At 36.2% G+C, this 19,897-nt stretch overlaps 1 protein-coding gene across 2 annotated transcripts in view; it reads right to left on the reverse strand.

Moving 5' to 3' along the window:
- The window catches only part of GUCY1B1 (guanylate cyclase 1 soluble subunit beta 1), a 48,985-nt gene that overhangs the window by 15,256 nt on the left and 13,832 nt on the right, over window positions 1-19,897 (reverse strand). For both annotated transcript variants that reach the window (XM_019441165.2, XM_019441166.2), the window contains exons 3-5: window positions 15,575-15,675; window positions 13,972-14,090; window positions 696-893 (exon numbers count right to left, since the gene is read on the reverse strand). In XM_019441165.2, the coding sequence (XP_019296710.2) occupies window positions 696-893; window positions 13,972-14,090; window positions 15,575-15,675 (418 nt within the window). The remainder of the gene's footprint in view (window positions 1-695; window positions 894-13,971; window positions 14,091-15,574; window positions 15,676-19,897) is intronic.

A 19,897-nucleotide genomic window follows, 5' to 3' on the forward strand; every position in this document is an offset into this window, starting at 1 on the left:
GGCTAAACATTCTGGGCACACACCGAGCAGGTGACTGGGAGAGACTGCAGGGTCAAAAAGAGAGAAAAACAATGGTTTTCTTTATTACACAGCTGATGTAGCACTACTCTGATATTTTCACTCAAAACTTAGAGCACGTATTATCAATAGCAACGATTTTTTTAAATATTAAGACCTAACTTCTTTCACCAAGTAATCCAATATTTTCTAAAAGAACAAAATTTTTATATCACAAAATGAAAGATTCCAACTATTATTTCAGGAACAGATAAAAAAAAAATCTACAAAGAGACAATGATCGGTAAAACAATATCTAATATTATATATGTATATCTTATATATCTTAGAATTTGACTATCCACATTTTGGGTTTTCTGTATTCTGAAGGCTACAGCTTAACCAGTCACTTTTCCTTCTGCTACTCAGCTGATGCATACAGGAAATGCAAGCTAGGTTTCACATTGCCTTAAGCAATGTATAATTGGAGAGATTTCTGCTGCCATGGGGAAAAAATATCCTGTATAATGATTTCCAAGGCCAAATATAGAATATTGCTGGTGTAGCACTGTTATGGCTCATAAATATGCCTCTGGTGAGGTCCACTAGAAGTGACAGCTACAGGTAAATTCACAGTGTCATGTTTAATATTCTGTATGTCAGATGTGTTCAGAAGAGCCTCCATTACTGACCATTACCTTCATGTCTATTTCAGTGCCATGTATTTGTTGAGCTACTGTTTTGATGATTCCGATGACAATATCCTGAAGTCCTTCTCTCTCTGAGTAGTAGTGCAGAATGAGTCCTTTGCCCTTTTCTGCATCAGTGCACCTAAAGGAAGGCGCACGCATACCTGGGTAGATAGTAGCGAGGTGGTCATGCAGAGCATCAAGATTCTGTAATAAAGAGGAAATGAGGTGAATAAATGATGCTTCCACAATGGCAGCTGACTTTGAGAAAGCAAGATAAACGAAACAAGGCTCAAATCTGACGTTAGTTGGTGGATTGACTGAATAAACATTCACATAACACAGCCTTCCCTTGTGCACGGAGACAACTACAAGGCAAGAACCACACATGGAGAGAACTTAAGGCTAAAGTAGTAGAATTAATAAAAACATCTGAGCCTATTATCAGTTAATACATTTTAAAAAAGGATAAATAAACAAGTGGGATGCAAAAAGAATGCTTTACTAAAGCAAAGTATACGTATTTATAGGAGCTTGGGGAAGTTGTATATGCATGTTATGATAAACAATACGGATGCCAAAAGTGACCCCATATTACCCTCTGTTTACATTACAAACCTAAAAATCATTCATTCAAAACACTATATCAGAGAGATAAGCATATGAAAATATAAGCACACTACTTTGTGAAGTAATATTTTAGAATTAACATTTTCTAAATTAAAGTGGCAGAATTTCTTCATATTCATTAGTAGCATCCAATCAAGATACAGCTTCATAGCTGACCTGTGAAATGATTACCTTTTGGACCTGAATCTTGGAAAACTAAAACAAATAAATTTACCAGTAAGTATTTTCTGTTCTTGCAGCTTTGCCATTAATAGACCATGCCAAACTAGCATGCATGCGTTACTCACTAATACACAAAACTTGTTTGCATAAACATCACCGGGAGAAATGGTGCAAACAATGTTTTCCTTAGTCCAACATGGTTTTTCAAATAACAGTTGATAATGTGTTAGTGTGTGTGTGTGTATGTGTGTGTGTGAGTGTATGTGTGGGTGTGTGTTACACATATATGGTAGGATACCCACAACATAGCATGGTATAAGAATTAAGAACAAGGTAGCTTTAGAATTTAGACTTTGATTTAAAACATGACATTGCCCTCAGCCCCATAACAGCATGGAACTGAATTGTCAACACCTAAATGAGAAAGGAAACAATTATCCCCTAGAGACTACATAAAGGGACATAGCCTTGCTGGCACCTTCATTAGAGTCTAGTGAAACCTTAATGGACTTTGACCTCTAAAAATATAGTATAATAAATTTGTGTTGTTTTAGACCTTTATATCTGTGGTTATTTGTTATGATAGCAATAAAAACTAATACACCAAGCAAATACTAATCCATCAATAACTGATGATTATCACTAAAAACAAATGGGTAAAATAAAATAGTTTCAGAATGCCATGAGCATAAAAGAATGCATCAAAAAGGTGCTGGAGATAGGCCAAAATTGAACTATAGTTCCAGTTCCAAATGTCTCAAAGAAGTCAATTAGGGAAACAAAAGTATCTAGTAAGATATTAAGAGGTGAATACAAGGTAGCTCGATGGGTACCCAAATTTGAGAAATATTCCACCAAGGCAGCAATGGCACTGTGGTTTAATTTTCTCTCCTCTCCTTTCAATGATTCATCCATTCTATAAAGTTATTTCACATGCATTATATATTATGAACCGTATGTGGTACAGGCTGGTGGCAGGGTAGAGGTTAAGATACAAATCTGCATGACATAAATCTTGACTTTAAGCAGCTCATGGCTCATATCATAAAAGAAATGTACAGAGTGGCTTTTGACGCATATATATGAGAGCCAATAACTCAGACTTAAAGAGTGGGGTCCAAAGACTTCAAAGTGAAGAAAAGCCCTCAACTAGGTCGTGAAAGATTGACATTCTGATTCAGATAAATGTTTCAACAGTCTTCTTGATTGGGTGAATCTGGTTTATTTTTTAATTGTCTTCATGCCAAGTGATTTTTGTTTTCTTTCTACAAATTACACCGGTTATAATCAACTCAGGCCAGCTCTTGACAAAAATTTCAGTTCGTCCTGTTTGCCTCTAGAGGTTGCTATTGCCATATAAAAGGAATCGAATATGGCAAACCCTGAGTATTGAACAGTTTATGTAAACGACAAGCCGCTGAAGGCCTAAAACTATCTTATTTGGTTGAGTAGTACGAGGTTCTTCCTATAAGTTTTCCTCATGAAAATTCTTCCCGAAAAGGGAAGGCACAAAGACTGTCTGACATCAAGAGCCCTTCTACTACTACTGGTGTTGCAAAAAATGTGACAGAAAATCTGGTGAGAAGGAAAATCACCAGAAAAAGCTTGATACTTATTTCCATTTCTCTCAAAGTAAAAACTGAGCTATTTGCTGTGTTTATAGGAAACATCCTAACGTAATCAGCCCTAACGTACGATGCTATGGCTGATTTCAAAGAAAAAAAGTGGAGTCCAACAAGAACTTGAAAATATGTATCTTAATTTTTTTCAAACTGTCCTCTACAAGATGTTTAAATATATCATAAAGCAAGGCCAATATCATTTCCATACTCACCTATTTTCATCTTGTGCCATTAGCACATTTCTATATGCAGCTAAACAGATGACATGAGGCAGTAACAACTGGCACCATTACTGTTAAGCAGCACCATTGATGCTAACGAAGGTCAGAGATTGGCCAGGATAGCCCAAGACCGCTTTCCCATGAGTCACACAGAGACAGGCACTGCACCTTAAATGTGGGCCCATTTTCAGGTGCCTGGGTGGGTAGCGCAGTCTTTTAAGCTTCTGACTTTGCCTCGGGTCATGATCTCGAGGTTCATGAATTCGAGCCCCCCACTGGGCTCTGTGCTGACAGCCCGGAGCCTGGAGCCTGCTTCAGATTCTGTGTCTCCCTCTCTCTCTGCCCCTCCCCTGCTCACACACTGTCTCTATTTTTCTCTCTCAAAAATAAATAAATGTTAATTTTTTTTTTAATGTGGACCCATTCTAATTTAAATAAAAAATACTTATAATACTAAGGTATTAGAATTGGTAATAAAATCGTGTTTAAATTTGTCACTCCAAAGCAAGAGGGACACTAAAACACATAAAGTCAGAATGTTCATCTTTGAAGTTTTTGTGGTAACCAGCTCTCCAGAGATTTGCTGTTTTATTGAATTTGTTATTAATTAAATGGACAAGTAAAGTGCTTTCCCGGAGCATAAAAAATTTAACACCACTTAATGTAATATTGATTTTCTTTAGATTGTATCTAACATAAAAAATACTCTTGAGATTTCTTTAGTTACAGCTTTCCTTACTTGGTTTTATTCTCTCAAAATTAAAGTGAGGACCGCAGCCTGTTATATTAGAAATAGAATTCATGTTTAAAAATTAAATTGATTTCATTTGAGTATATTTATATTGCTAAAAATGTGCCTTATTTGTAGTTAGATTGTACTTATTTGCAGCAACCTCAAAGGCCACAAAAAACATTCTCAAAAAAGCCAAGGGAAAACCATGTCCACCTTGTCTAATATTATCTATATAAAGCTAATTATTCATCCACATGGCTGTAGCAATGTATTCTAGAGAACAAGAGTTTCATATTAAAACTGGTATCCTATTTTATTTCTAAATGTACCCATGGGAGTAGGATTACAAAAAAAGACCTGAATGACCAATTACAAAGAAGTATATACATAAAAGAGACATAAAAAATATATATAGATACACATATTTCAGCACAGTGGATTCCCAGGAAACAATAAAGCAAACTTCAAATATGCTTTGACTTCATTCTTCTTAGCTTTACAATGTTAGAAAACAAAAAAGGGATAGGGAGCAGGTCCATTCATCTATTTTCCCTCAAGAGGCCAAAAAGGTCGGTCAGGTTTTCTGAATTCATTTCCTAATGTTCTGATATCATTTTACTGCTTTTTCTACAAGCAAAATGAATATACTTTTTCTACTCAGGAATTCTGCTATCCATAAGTCCAATCCATCATGTCACCTAGCATTTATTATTTACAGAAGAAAAATTAGTGCTCTCATCCTGGAAAACTGTGCTGGAGTTCTGGATTCAGTACAATCCACAGATTTAGAAAACAAATGAGTATTTATTATTCTTTTGAGAAATACTTTGAAGTTCCATATTTTCAAAGATCTTGGAATGGTTCAAAATAAATGCAAGTTGTCTCTGTAATATGCACAGTAAAAATAACTTCATACATAATTACAGAGACAAAGTTTCCAGGAATTAACTACCTCATTTCCCTCCTTCCTTGGCATCTAATGAAAAATCTCTAAATGATCCACATAAGTGGGTGGAGTAAGTCCTTTCCTTGAAAGTTTTGAGAGAGATTTTTCAGTCTCCAAGTAGCCTCTTCCTAGAGAAGGGGGAAAAGGGAGTTGCCTGTGTTATTTGAGAACATTACTGAAGTGTAGAATGGGAAGAAATCTTAAAAAGCAGTCATTTCAAACCTCTCTTTTTTTAAGGAAGGAAAATGAGATAAAGTATCTCCATTGATTTTGCTTCTTACACTTCTGAGAAACACGACCAACACCATTTGTTACAAACAGCCTGCAATTTGCAACATATTTTGTCGAGTTTGATAAGGAATAAGTCATTTTAGAATTTGAACATAAAAAAATTCAAACAAGCAGGCTCTAAATAAAGTGGAAAACTCAACCCTGTATAACGGGAAGAACCAAGTTTGGGGTGTGAACAGCATGAGATCAGAACAAGTAAAAAGTTAACACTTTAATGATATTCTTCCTGCCTCTTGGTGCTACTTCCTGCGACATAGCCTTCCAACTGGAAAGACACAGAGAATCTTTTTAAAAAGAAATAATGTAAGGGTATATTTAAAAAAAAATTAGGGGTGCCTGAGTGGCTCAGTCGGTTAAACACCCGACTTCGGTTCAGGTCATGATCTCACAGTTTGTGGGTTCGAGCCCCGTGTCAGGCTCTCTGCTATCAATGCAAAGCCTGCTTCGGGTCCTCGGTCTCCCTCACTCTACTCCTCCTCCAACCTCTCTCTGTCTCTCAAAAATAAATAAACATTAAAAAAATTTTTTTTAATTGTTATCAGAGTCACTAAAATTATTTCACTGGTAATATTTTTAAAACTACATATAATTATCACTACCATCCTCTCAAGAGAAATATTTCAATTAAAGAAAAAAAGACAAATAGTCATAAAATTACCTGCCTAAATTTTTCACTTATTCTACTGTTTTTAAATTCATGTTTTAAAAAAAAATCCTGGTTATTTTGTGAAGAAATATACCAATTACTCAAAGAGAAAAAATATCTTACAATTCTAAAATACTCATCTTCCCTTACTTGTCAATTTTAAAATTATAGTTTAAAGAAATTGGCATTTTAGATGTTGAGAAAAAGTTCCTTTTGAAATTCAAAAGTTAAAAATAAAATGGGGGCGCCTGGGTGGCTCAGTCGGTTAAGCGTCCGACTTCGGCTCAGGTCACGATCTCACGGTCCGTGAGTTCGAGCCCCGCGTCGGGCTCTGGGCTGATGGCTCAGAGCCTGGAGCCTGCTTCCGATTCTGTGTCTCCCTCTCTCTCTGCCCCTCCCCCGTTCATGCTCTGTCTCTCTCTGTCTCAAAAATAAATAAACGTTAAAAAAAAAATTAAAAAAAATAAAATAAAATGAATGGTGCATTTTTGTCTAAGAAATATTGTAAATAATTTAGGGAAGTATTAGAATTTCACAGCTGTTCAGGAAAATCCTCAGATTTCCCAAAATAGCATTTTGCACAAACATTGAAGAATTTTAGATCTGTCATCAATCCCAGATTGCTCCTGGTGGGTTGGCCAAAGCACAACATTGTGCTTTAAAAGCCAAAACCTTGAGCCAACATGAATTTGAGGAAAATCCCATCGCAGCCTGAACAGAGGTGCTTGTAGAGGAACATTCACATATATGAACTGAATGAATGAGTGAAACTGCCACCATACCAAAATTAAGGAAGGAACCGGTGTTTCCAGAAGACAATAACAGAATATGTGTTTGATATTCAACTGAGATTCCGATGCCTATTTAAGCAAGCTCATCATTTCAATCGTGGCTAACCTCTAAGACGGCAAATTGCTCAATTATTAATTTATTAATTTTTCAATAATCAACCCTGGCAGCTTTCCATGCTCATTGCAATTTCATTTTACCTCTGTAAAATTATTAGGGAGGTAAAGAATATATAATGTATGTAATCATAATGTAACACCACTGAGAATGAATTGGTAGCCGTGCTATAGATTGACTTGGGTTTCATTCCCCAAGGCTATCTATATATTATCCTTATCAAACATGGCCTATTCAAAGCTCTTGACTCATCCATTAATATGTATATAAGTGTACATATATGTAGTAACGAAAATAAACAGTAATTTTTTTTTACGTAGACATAAAAAATAAAGAGGCAAACGATACGCAGAGTGCTGTCCCAATTATGCATTCCTGCATGTCAAAGCACCCCAAACTGATTGGCTTGAAACAATAATATATCTCTCACGGTTCTGCCAATTTTCTGGACTCAGGAAGTCCTTGGGTTGGAGTCAGATGAAGCTGGTGATGGTGTCGTCATAATACTCTACCAGGCTGTTTTCCCAGGATAGATCACTCAAAAGGCTAACAGTGGTTGTTGGCCCTTTGCTGGGAGTTCAGCTCGCGCTGCTGACAGCCTACACATGACCTCTCCATGTAGCTTGGGCTTCTCATTTCATGCTGCTGGGGTCCTGGAGGGAGCATCCTAAGAGCAACTATTCCAAGACACTCAGGTGCAAACTTAAAGACTTCTTATGAACAACCTTAGGAAGTATCAAAATACCGCCATGTTCCATTGGTCAAATAATCACTAAAGCCAACCCAGATTCAAGGTAAGGCAAATTCCACCTCTTGATGGGAGTGACAAAATCATATTGCACAGGAGCATGTGACATAGGAGATATTAATGCAGTGATTTTTGGAAAAATACGCTCTACAATAATGCAAACAGGACACTGGAAGTAAGATGAGCATAAATTAAGTGGAAATGCTGTCAAATTGGACGTTCCTTACTAGCTATTTTTTTCTTTTTTCTTTTTTTTTTTTAATGAAGCTTTCAAATCCTACATATTTCCTGTGGTATTTTAATCAATACAGTAGAGGCTTCAAATAGAAATTTACTACAGTAGCAGCATGAAACTACATGTTTTATTCTTAATTTAAGAATAAGAAAATGGCAGAATAAAAGAAAACCTTGCTGATATAAGGTCTTATTTCTAGGACAACATATTCAAATAACATGTATACAATTCAAAATTAAAAATGTCTTCCTGTTTTTGTTCATCTCTTTTTGATAAATCATGTTTCTTTCCATTTACTAAATCACCTAAAGAATAATAATAAATTCCAAAGTTTATCTACTTTTATCACTAGTCCACAAATCGATGGTTTCACAAGAGATTTAAAGAAAAACAATTCCAAACTATGTAATGTTTAGAAGTGTAATGTTTCTAAAAAGTTTCTTCTGAAAATGTTTCCTCAGTTGGGGCATCTGGGTGGCTCAGTTGGTTAAGCTTCTAACTCTTGATTTTGGTTCAGGTCACGGTCTCACAACTGTAGGATTGAACCCTGCTTCAAGCCTCCTGTGGAGCTCTGCACTGACAGCATGGTGCCTACTTGGGATTCTCTCACTCCCTCTCTCCTCTGCTTCCCCCCCCCCCCACCTTACACCATGGTGTTCTCTCTCCTCTCTCTCTCTCTCCCTCTCTCTCTCTCTCAAAAAAGAAATAATCATTTAAAAATAAATGAAAAACATAAATAAATAAGTATTCCCTATACTTAGCCATTTAGTAGTTTTAGATGTTTTTTGTTAAGTCTTGAGGTAGATTAAAAATAAGCATGGTGTATGGGGCACCTGGGTGGCTCAGTCGGTTAAGCAACCGACTTCAGCTCAGGTCACGATCTCACGGTTCGTGAGTTCAAGCCCCGCCTCAGGCTCTGGGCTGATGGCTCAGAGCCTGGAGCCTGCTTCCGATTCTGTGTCTCCCTCTCTCTCTGCCCCTCCCCCGTTCATGCTCTGTCTCTCTCTGTCTCAAAAATAAATAAACGTTAAAAAGAAATTATTTTTTTAAATAAAAATAAGCATGGTGTAAATGTTTTAAAATTTAATTTGGAGGCACAAAAGATAAGCAGGGTCACAAATTTGATATTAGTAGCAAAGCCTTTTAAATAAGATCTGTTCGTTATTTAAACTGTTTAAATTGTTAAATTTAAATCATTAAATTGTTTCAATTGACTAATCAAAGGAAATGATAAAATTAACATGAGAAACATTTTTCTGGAACTAAAAGACAGATAATATCTATTCAGTGTGTTCTTAAATATAATATTTCTATAAAAGAGAAGAAGAATTATCTGAATAAAATAGCTTGAGCCAAATACACACACACACACACACACACACACACACATTCAGAATTAACTAATTCTAACATTCAAAGACTCTCTATTACTCTTAAATACAGAGAACAAACTGAGGGTTGATGGGGGGTGGGGGAGAGGGGAAAATGGGTGATGGACATTGAGGAGGGCACTTGTTGGGATGAGCACTAAGTGTTGTATGTAAGCGATGAATCATGGGAATCTAATCCCGAAGCCAAGAGCACACTGTATATACACTGTATGTTAGCCAGCTTGACAATAACAAAACAAAAACAAAAACAAAGACTATTGATTGCTTATTATATGCTGTTCTTGGTACTAAAAACTTTTGAAAATTATTTCAGGAAAAGCAAAAATAGAATATATGTTAAATTCTTAATAATGTGTACAATTGAGAGGCTGAGGACAGACAACTTCCAAGGACATCCTCTTTAGAACCATGATGAATGGTCAGAGCTGCCCAGCCTAAGGCATGGCCAAATGATTTCCCATGTTGTAATTCCAGTAGCTATTATACTATTGCCTGGGAATTCCAAATGGAGATATTAGGATGATCATTTTATAAGTTTCCATAGATACAAATAATGTAACTTGTACGTTAATTAATAAACACTAATTTGCCCTGTCCCATGTGATGGACATTTCAAACTATAATTCAGCTCTAAATACAATTATAGAGTCTCCTCAAAATGAGTTTTTTTATCTTTAATAAAAGAATTAATCTTGAGCTCTTATTGTATTTGCTTCCTATTTTTGTGGAAACGAGCAAACCTTCATTCTTCAATCTTCAAAAATGGTATTTATTCTTTCCCAGATACAAATTGTATCTGTGGAGATACCATCATTAAGAGATTATACATGGTCTCTGGCTCCATGAAGTTTACATTCCAGCCCAACAAACAGGAAATGATAATACAGTCTGAGAAACATGAAAACATGGGAAACAGCAATTGCCCTGAGGCCAGAGATTGGAGAGAGGAGTGGTGTCTTCCTGGACAAGTAGTTTGACCAGCAAGATAAACAGGATTTATTTAGATGAAAAGTATCAGTGGGGCGCCTGGGTGGCGCAGTCGGTTAAGCGTCCGACTTCAGCCAGGTCACGATCTCGCGGTCTGTGAGTTCGAGCCCCGCGTCAGGCTCTGGGCTGATGGCTCCGAGCCTGGAGCCTGTTTCCGATTCTGTGTCTCCCTCTCTCTCTGCCCCTCCCCCTTTCATGCTCTGTCTCTCTCTGTCCCAAAAATAAATAAAAAACATTGAAAAAAAAAATTTTAAATAAAGAACAGTATATTTAAAAAAAAAAAAAAAAAAAAAAAAAAAAAAAAGTATCAGTAACAGTGCTCCAGACAAAGGGAAGAGCAGGTGCAAAAACTCAGAGGATAGAGACAAAAAGATAAAAACAAAGATTCTAAAAGAAATTCTGTTTGGCTAGGCTGGGGGAGAGGAAGAGGAAGGATGGATAGGGGATGTAAGTAGTTGGAATTGCTTTAAGTACTTTCTACATTTTCCAGTGAGTAACTGAAAAGCATTGAAGGGTTTAAGCAAGAAAATAATATAATGAGATATATTTGCATTTCAGAAAAACCAGTAGAGTGGAAAAGAGATTGGAAGAGTCTTGAAGGGAGGCTGGGTAACCATCTGATCTCTAGAGAATGATAGCTCCCACGGAAGGGTAGAGGAAATGAAAACAAGTGGTAGAATTCTCAAAATACAGTATTTAAGAAACAGACTCTAAGGATTTGATTACTGATTAAAATCAGGGGGTGAAAAAGACAGAAAAAGTTTTTAAACTCCATTTATTTTTTAATGTTTATTTATTATTTTGAGAGAGAGAAAACATGCAAGCAAGAGAGAGAATCCCAAGCAGGCCCCTTGCTACCAGCCTGATATGGAGCTCGATCCCATGAACTGTGAAATCATGACCCAAGCCAAAAGCAAGATTCGGACACTCAACCAAATGAGCCACCCAGGTGCCCCTAAACTCTCTTTAAAATGAGACCCAGTTGGGGCGCCTGGGTGGCGCAGTCGGTTAAGCGTCCGACTTCAGCCAGGTCACGATCTCGCGGTCCGTGAGTTCGAGCCCCGCGTCAGGCTCTGGGCTGATGGCTCGGAGCCTGGAGCCTGTTTCCGATTCTGTGTCTCCCTCTCTCTCTGCCCCTCCCCCGTTCATGCTCTGTCTCTCTCTGTCCCAAAAATAAATAAAAAAAAAAAAAAAAAAAAAAAATGTTGGATAAAATGAGACCCAGTTTATCTTTCTCTTTGGTGAAGGATTAAAGTCTACAAAAACTAATGTTTTGTTGATTTATGTAACAAAAAATGTAAATTTTTTATATGTGAATGAAGATCTGAAGACAATTTATGAAAATCAGTGGCTTTATTTCATAGGATCTTAAAAAAATTTATTGAAATCAGTTGCTTTATTTTATAATCACTTACACAGAATAAAAATATTCATTTAATTTCTATAGAAATAGGCTAATCATAAGATAAATACCTACTTTTAAGAAAAGGAGTATTTTAGTACATTCAATTTGCTGTTAAGATACGCAATTTGAAAAAGAGGAAAAAAAAAGAATTAGATAAAAAATATATAATATTGGTGAAAACTTCACAGTATTCTAACTTTCTAGTTTCTTCATTTTCACACACTGGGAGACAAAATCATGTGCAACTTAAAGACATGTTAACTAATGCTGCCTACTGACTTTGAGGAAAAGGGACCTAGGCCTCTTTGAAATAATACTGTCCAGTGGAAACAAAAGGCAATTATAGCCACTAAAGCAAGCCACAAATACTAGTCACATGTGTAATGTTCAATTTTCTAGCCTTCATGTTTTTTTAAAAAAGAAAAAAGAAACAGGCAAAATTAATGTTCGTGATATATTTTATATAACTTTATATATCCAAAATATTATCATTTTAACATGTAATTTATATGAAATACTTATCAGCTATTTTATGTTCTTTTAGTAATTCTTTTTGCCTTTGAAATCTCCTGTGTATTTTGCACATAGCACATCACATTTCAAATATAGTAGTAGGGGCGCCTGGATGGCCCAGTGGGTTAAGCGTCTGACTTTGACTCAGGTCATGACCTCATGGTTCATGGGTTGAAGTCATGGTATCACTGTTCATGGGTTTGAGCCCTGCCTTGGGCTCTCTGCTGACAGCTCATAGACTGGAGCCTGCTTCTGATTCTGTGTCTCCTTCTCTGCCTACCTCTCCCCAGCTCACACCTGTATGTGTGTCTCTCTCAAAAATGAATAAACATTAAAAAAAATCTTCAAATGCATATTAGGCACATGTGGCCAGCGGCTATCCTATTGGATGGTGCAGTTCTAGAACCTGGAGAAACGCACCAATAGGCTGCTTGCTCCCTTCCTGGGCCATTACAAATTTAGCAAAAGGTCAACGAATAAATGTTAAAAAAAAAAATTGTTAAGATCCTTTGGATAGTTGTTTCCTTATGCAGATGTGGCCACTGAGAACAAAAGTTAAAAGTAAGACAGAGGAATCACAAATTGAAACTTTGCTAGTAAGGTGCCAAAAGGCAACAAAAGTATTAAAAAATGGAATTATGTATTCAAAAATCCAAAATCCCAATAAACTTTAAATACCAAACTTTAATCCATTTAAAATAACTCATTTACATACAGCCTTTTAAAGTTTAATTTAAAAATCTCCTGGCAGCGACTTCATTTGGAAGTGGCAGGTTTTTTTTTTTGTTTTTTTTTTTTTTTTGACACCAGTAGTTCTGTAAATCCATGGCAGGGGATTGCAAACCAGTTTCCATCTTGATTTAATGCTGTTTTAAGTTTGTAAGAAAAATGTCACTATGTAAACAGCAGACATTTTGATTAAACACGAAAGTTCTTATTTTGGCTGTTAAATCAATAATGCAGCTGGATTGAAAGTAGTTTACATTCCCTCAAAACTGGGCTTTGGTTCAGCTAGTATTGCACTGACATCATTTTCCAGCAAGATCTGGCTGCCTTCAGCAGCTGGTGTAGAAATATCCTTTACAAACAACCACATAATTTTCAACCTTAACACATTTCAAGAAGAGGGTCTTACAAATTCCTGTGCTTAAAATAGGGCGGTCAATCCAAAAATAGTCTCTCATCTAATGTGTAATTTACTGGTAAAAATTTTTAAGGTAATTTAAACAAGAATAGAAGACAAAGGCCTCTGGGGACATTAGTTCTTTCATTTCACCTGAAACCAACTTTGGAAGAGCGTTCCTACTTTCCTTTCTACAGTAGGCTAATTAATATGTAACTGGGAGCAATGTTTCTCACACTTGTTTTGAAAGCTCCCGAAAGTCACGGTGCTTTCTCCTCAACGTTGAGCCCAGGTCAAACTTCACAGATACTGATGTACTATTTAATTATGCTATACAAACTAGAATGCCTTAAAAAAGAAAATAAGACCACATTATATACATTTAAAACATAAAACCACAATTACCAGTACATACAAACCATTAAAAAGGAGGCAGTGAAACAGATCACAACAGACCATGTTGAGATTTTCAGAGATCATTAATTTACAACTTGAATATTCAAGATCAGCAATCAAAAGTTAAAGAAAAAATATGAAACAAAAATGCTAAAATGTATTCAAGACTACCCAATAACCATAATTTTATATGAATTAGAAAAAGTCACTATGATTCCATTTTGGTAGGAAAACAACTCTCATCTAGTTGGCTGAGCAAAAGTATTCTAAAGCCTCTGCTTAAGAATCCCTAACTCAGAACTTTTAACTACAGGACCTCAAATCGCTTACCTGTAGAAATTCTCTGACATTAGATCCCAGGACACGCAAGATTGTATCATAACCAGATTCTTGACAAAAGACAAAAAACATCTTCCCAAACATTTGGAGGATTTCTCCAGCATTGAGATCTATTTTATAGGTTTGAGAGAACAACAATAAAATATATTATAGCTAGAATATAGTTAGTGGGAAGAATGAAAATAGATGCGTAATGTAAAGTCAAAACATCCTCAATTTTTGTGCAAGTAGACATAGATTACAAGAGAAAATAATGGCCTGAACAATACAATGAAATCTTTGAAGACAACACATTGACATGTAAGCAGTGTCAATTTGTACTTATATGTAAAACAATCAGTTTCTCAGCTTTCACGGAAAACTACTAAATTAATTTCTAGCTTTTTAAAACAGATATTTAATGTATTAACTTATTTGTTCTGCAAAGTACAGAAGGAAAATCATCAAGAATGCACATGACTTAATACTATGGTGAAAAATGGTTTTCTTCAGGTAAATACACATATTTAATAAGTTGGTTGCATATAGTGTGTCCCCCAATATTCTCTTCTTTCTTAATGTTCAATTATTAATATTTCCTAAAATCTTCAATTTTTTTCTATAACATCAATTTTAATTGCTATCTCATTAACACAGGGACACAACAATTTATTTAATCAGTCTACTCTTAATGGAAAATGCAGACTTTTCCAATTTTGATAATACAAGTAATCCTGAAGTGAAAACATACATAAATCTTAACGCAAATAAACATAATAATTATGAAAAATTCCCAAAGGATTTGTAGATTTATTTAAGAGACTTTGACCAATGATGCAAAATTATTCTCTACAATGTGTTAATTTACCATCAGATGAAAAATGTGTGCAATTTCCCCTTTATCTTTACTTTTGACTACACTAAACATTTAATTTTTTAAAACTTGCCAAATTTGTATGAAAAACTTATTTCAGATTTTTTTCAGTTTTGATTACTAATGAGGCTGAATATTTTTATTATTAACAATTTACTGTACTTTCTTTGTAATTCTTGTATTCTGCAATAGACATTTGCTCTTCTACTTACAGTTGGCAGAGCTAAAAAGCATCTTTTTATTCTACCCAAACTGTAGCCTGGTTGTAAATTAAGCACTGTGTCAATAACTTTGAGATCAACTTTTTTTTTTTTTCTGTGAAGCTGTTTTTAAATTTTGTCTACTTTGTATGAGCTTTCCCTGACATAGACCTCAGTTTCTTGTTTCCTTTACCAAGAGTTCACAGAATCCATGATCGCAAGAGAGATTTGAGGACAGTTTCCGCATGCTACCCTTTTGTAATTACTATGTTGTTGACACCAAAACTAAAGTTATTATGACATTAAGTGTAATAATTTTTTCCCTCCCCCAACAGATGGCTTTCTGTGAGGGGGTGCAGAGAGCTTCTCCATTCTCCAAAGAGCTTGTAAAGGAAAACTAGGACTCCGTGTAGCCTGGGCCTTCCCTCCACCATTGTGCAGTGTACAACCTGCATAACTATACAATGGGATGTTGGTTCGTGTATTCCTTTGGGCTTCTACGTGTAACTTAGACAAAGAAGGAACGTCACATTCAACTTACTGAGGACTTTGCTTGCAGCAGCAACCAAATCGTAAGTTTTAGAATCATCATATATTATTCTGACAAGAAACTGTCCTTCTTCATCTAACTGTGCCTCTTTTCTGGAAAACAAAAACAAGAGATGGGAAAAATGTTGAAACAAAAGAGTAGCTACCACAGTTACAATGATTGCATAAACCATGGTTTTATACCTGAACTAGGATATTTTTGGCAAGTTTGTTGAAATCAATGTCATTTGCCTAAAAGTCTAGTGCTCAAGAAGGGATTATTTCACATTCCCCTCCTCAAATTAAAATGATATATTTAAGCATATTTTAGCAAGACTTACATGTATATAGTAATGCCCAATGCAATACCTGATAGTAAACAGAATCAAGAAATAAGTTTTGGTTTAACAAATGGTTGGCAAATATTTGTTGAGTCCCTATATGTACCAGGCATTGTTCCAGGGATTAGGCATAGAACCTTTAGCAAGTTAAACAAAAATACATGACCTCTTGCAACATATGCATTCTAGGAGGGGAGACAGACAGGAATAAAACTAATACGTAACATATAATGGCAAGTAGTGTGAAGAAAAATAAAGACAGGTAGAGGGGGAGGGAGCTTGAGTACAAAAGCCAGGAAGCCTCACTGAGATACTGGCAATTGAGCAGAGTCTGAAGAAGCTTTGGGACTGAGCCACGAGCAAGGTGGGGCAGGCTAGGCAGGAGCAGTCTGGGTGTCTGAGGACCAGCAGACTGGAGCAGAGCCCAGCGTGCCTGGAACAGAGGTGGGGGGCAAAGTAGCTGTAAGAGAATGAGTCAGAGTGGTAACAAGGAGGCCGGGTGGACATTTACTTGAAAGAGATGGATAATTCTGGCCCTTGTGATACGAGCAGTGAGACAAACTGGCGTAAGTTAAAGGACTTAATCGTGCTGCTGCATTGAGACCAGACCCAAAGGGTCTAGGACAAAGTGAGGAGACCAGCTAGGAGGCAACTGTCAAAACCCAGGCGAGAAAGGCTGGTAACTTGATTCAGAGTGGAAGCAGTGAATAGAGGAAGTGGTCGAGATGAAATATATTCTGCAGGCAAATCCAACATGATCTACGGATGGATTGGATCCAGGGTGTGAGAGAAGGGCAGGGCACACAGATGACACCGAGGTTGTAGCCTGAGAAACTGGAAGGGTGTTGTCACCAACAGGAAACTGGGAAAGGCCAGGCCGTTGGAGGTGGACTGGAGGGGTGTGGGTGAGGGGAGGTAAGATCAAGAGTTACGTTTTAAACACGTTTGAGGTGCCAAGTGAACTGATAAAATCTGCTAACAGATCCTTAGCTTATTACATGCAGTAGCTCAAAATATATAGAGTATTCATTCATTTTTAATAGTTGTCATATATAAATATATTTATTTTGATAGGATTTGGATTATTTTCTCAAACACATGTCCAAAGGAGAAATCTATTATTCACAACATTGCCAGCTGTAGAAGAGAGCTGACAAGTTTGCAGATATCTTTTCCAATGCTAAATTCACAAAAGTACGTGGAGCTTGGGTATCAATCTGACTCCCAATCCAATTCCTCTAAATCCCTGTGTGCTGCCAGAAGAATGCAAGACCAACTAGCCACTGTCATCAGGGGAACGTGAAACACTGTAGCTCAAATAGCTCCTTTTGAAACGCTGCCAAGGCAGGCCACAGTGCCTTCTCTCTCTCTCTGGAAGCTGCTGTAATCTGTATCACAGCTGCTGTTCATGGTTGGAATACCAGTGTCTGCTCAGGGGAAAAGCTCCAAATGGTGGCATGTCTCAGGTCCAGGTGGGATGTAGCTATTCTTAAAAAGTACCCTGTGTTCTTCATAGTATACTACATGTTTCCTTACAGTTATGCATAACAGTGCATGTAAAAGACAAAATGAAACAAGAGAGCCTGATTTCGGTAGGTATGAAAATCTGACTTTCAGAGCCTGGAATTCACCAGCTGAATAAACGTGGACAAATCACACAAAGCACATGAGTATTAAACCCTCACTTTTTAAAAACAAGAGCAATAATATAACCCAACACCTACACTGTAAGAGAGACAGTATGCAAAAGTATGTTCTAAGTTGTTGAGGAGTCTGTGTGTGTATATATATATACACACACAGTATTATATATATATATATATATATATATACACACACACACATATACACACATTATTATATATATATATATACACCCACATATATACACACATTATTATATATATACACACATACATATATACACATATTATTATACATACATATTATATATATATATATATATAATTAATGACAATAGGGCTTCCTATGTCTACATATTCAAAAAATTACACAGCTGTACATAAGATGTGGAAATCTTCCTTTTACTGAACATGCACAGCTATTAAATAAAAGAAACACATGTTCCAAACCGTAAGTGTTTTTAATACCAGAAGTCAGTGAAATATCCCCAAATTATGAAGATATAATGTACAAACACTGACTTACCTTTTGATAAATGCTATTATGTGTCTTGCACATTATAATTTTAATTGTGTAAAAATATAAAATAAGGAAAGGAAAAACTTTTTAAAAATCCTTCATTATTCCGAGAGAACTACTGCTAATATTATATTAGAGTTGTTCATGTTTCAATACACTTGTATGTATATCACGGACCAGATTAAACTGCTTTAAAATCTCCTTTTTAGACTTAGTATTTGATGGATATCTCTTCATGTCAAAAAATATATTTCTATACTTTGCATAAAATTGCATGTGTAGGCACACTGAAGTTTTAGTATGTATTTAGATTGCTTCCATTTTTTGCAAGTATAAACAATGTTTTGATGCGTACCTTTGTAGCTAATTGATTACATTTCTATGTAAAAATAGAATACATTCCTAGAAACGGAATTGCTGATTTGAAGGATACGGATGGCCTAATTTTTCTCATTTTGCCACTGACATTTTATTACAAAATAGCATTGCTCAACAGATTAGAATTCTGAAGCCTCTGAGGTGACTGGGTGGCTCAGTTGGTTGAGCATCCTACCGGCTCAGGTCATGATCTCACGGTTCATGGGTTTCAGCCCCATGCTGGGCTCTGTGCTAACAGCTCGGAGCCTGGAGCCTGGAGCCTGCTTCCGATTCTGTGTGTGTCTGTCTCTCTGCCCCTTCCCCACCCCTGCTCTGTCTCTCTCTGTCTCTCAAAAAAAAATAAAAATGTAGAGGCGCCTGGGTGGCTCAGTCGGTTAAGCATCCCACTTCGGCTCAGGTCATGATCTTGCAGTCCCATGAGTTCAAGCCCCGCTTTGGTCTCTGTGCTGACAGCTCAGAGTCTGGAGCCTACTTCTGCTTTGGTTTCTGTGTCTCCCTCTCTCTCTCTGCCCCTCCCCAGTTTGCACTCTGTCTCTCTCTCAAAAATAAACATTAAAAAATCTAAAAAAAAAAAAAATGTTTAAAAAAAGAATTTTGAAGCCTCTAACTTAGGGCATTCTAATAAAATATAGATATGTTTTAATTAAATACAATATAATAAAATATAAATTAATTTATGTTTTCATTGTGCCCTCTTCCAATGGGGTAAATCAAATGACCTAAATTTCTGTAATAAACTCACTTTCTCGGAAACACTCACCAATCTATAACAAGAGTTAAGTGAATGAAGTATAAGCAGTATACTCAATCTCTCTTCATAAAATAGAAGAATGGCCATTTCCCTAGAAATCCCCTAACCATGAGTCAATGCATTCCTTCTTTCCTTTCTCTTGTTTTAATAAAATAAGCTCCCTTATCTTTTAAGTTTTAGTTCCTGAAGTGATCAGACCCACATGTTCCCTGGAGGGAGGCTGAACTATAAATTAAACAGTAGTACATGGAAGGAAATCATCATCTTCTTTGAAAAATGTTACACTAAATTCTAAGTAATTATTTAAAATACTTAGAATTCCTTATTTACATTTATTTTAGAAATCTTTTGGAATTTTGGGTGGCCCTTTAATTACTCTCCCCACCCCCAGCCCCAGGAGGAGGTATTTTGCCACAAATATTTGAGCACCTATTACTCCCCAGGCATTTTCTTAGGTACTTTTGATATATCAATGAAGGAAATAAAGATCCCTGCCCTCACAGACCTTACATTTTAACTGGCAGAAACAATGAGCAATAAACGTATCCTCAAATTTTATAATCTATCATGAGGTGATAAATGTTACAAAAGAAAGTAGATTAGGATAAAAGGATAAGAGTAAGGATGTAGGAAGAAGAGGAAGGATGCACTGTTAAATATAGTGATTATGAGGAGTTTCCTTGGAGAAGTTAATTTCCAAGCA

Source organism: Panthera pardus, unplaced genomic scaffold (assembly GCF_024362965.1).
Source record: "Panthera pardus isolate Hobbes unplaced genomic scaffold, ASM2436296v1 HiC_scaffold_13, whole genome shotgun sequence".
NCBI lineage: Eukaryota > Metazoa > Chordata > Mammalia > Carnivora > Felidae > Panthera > Panthera pardus.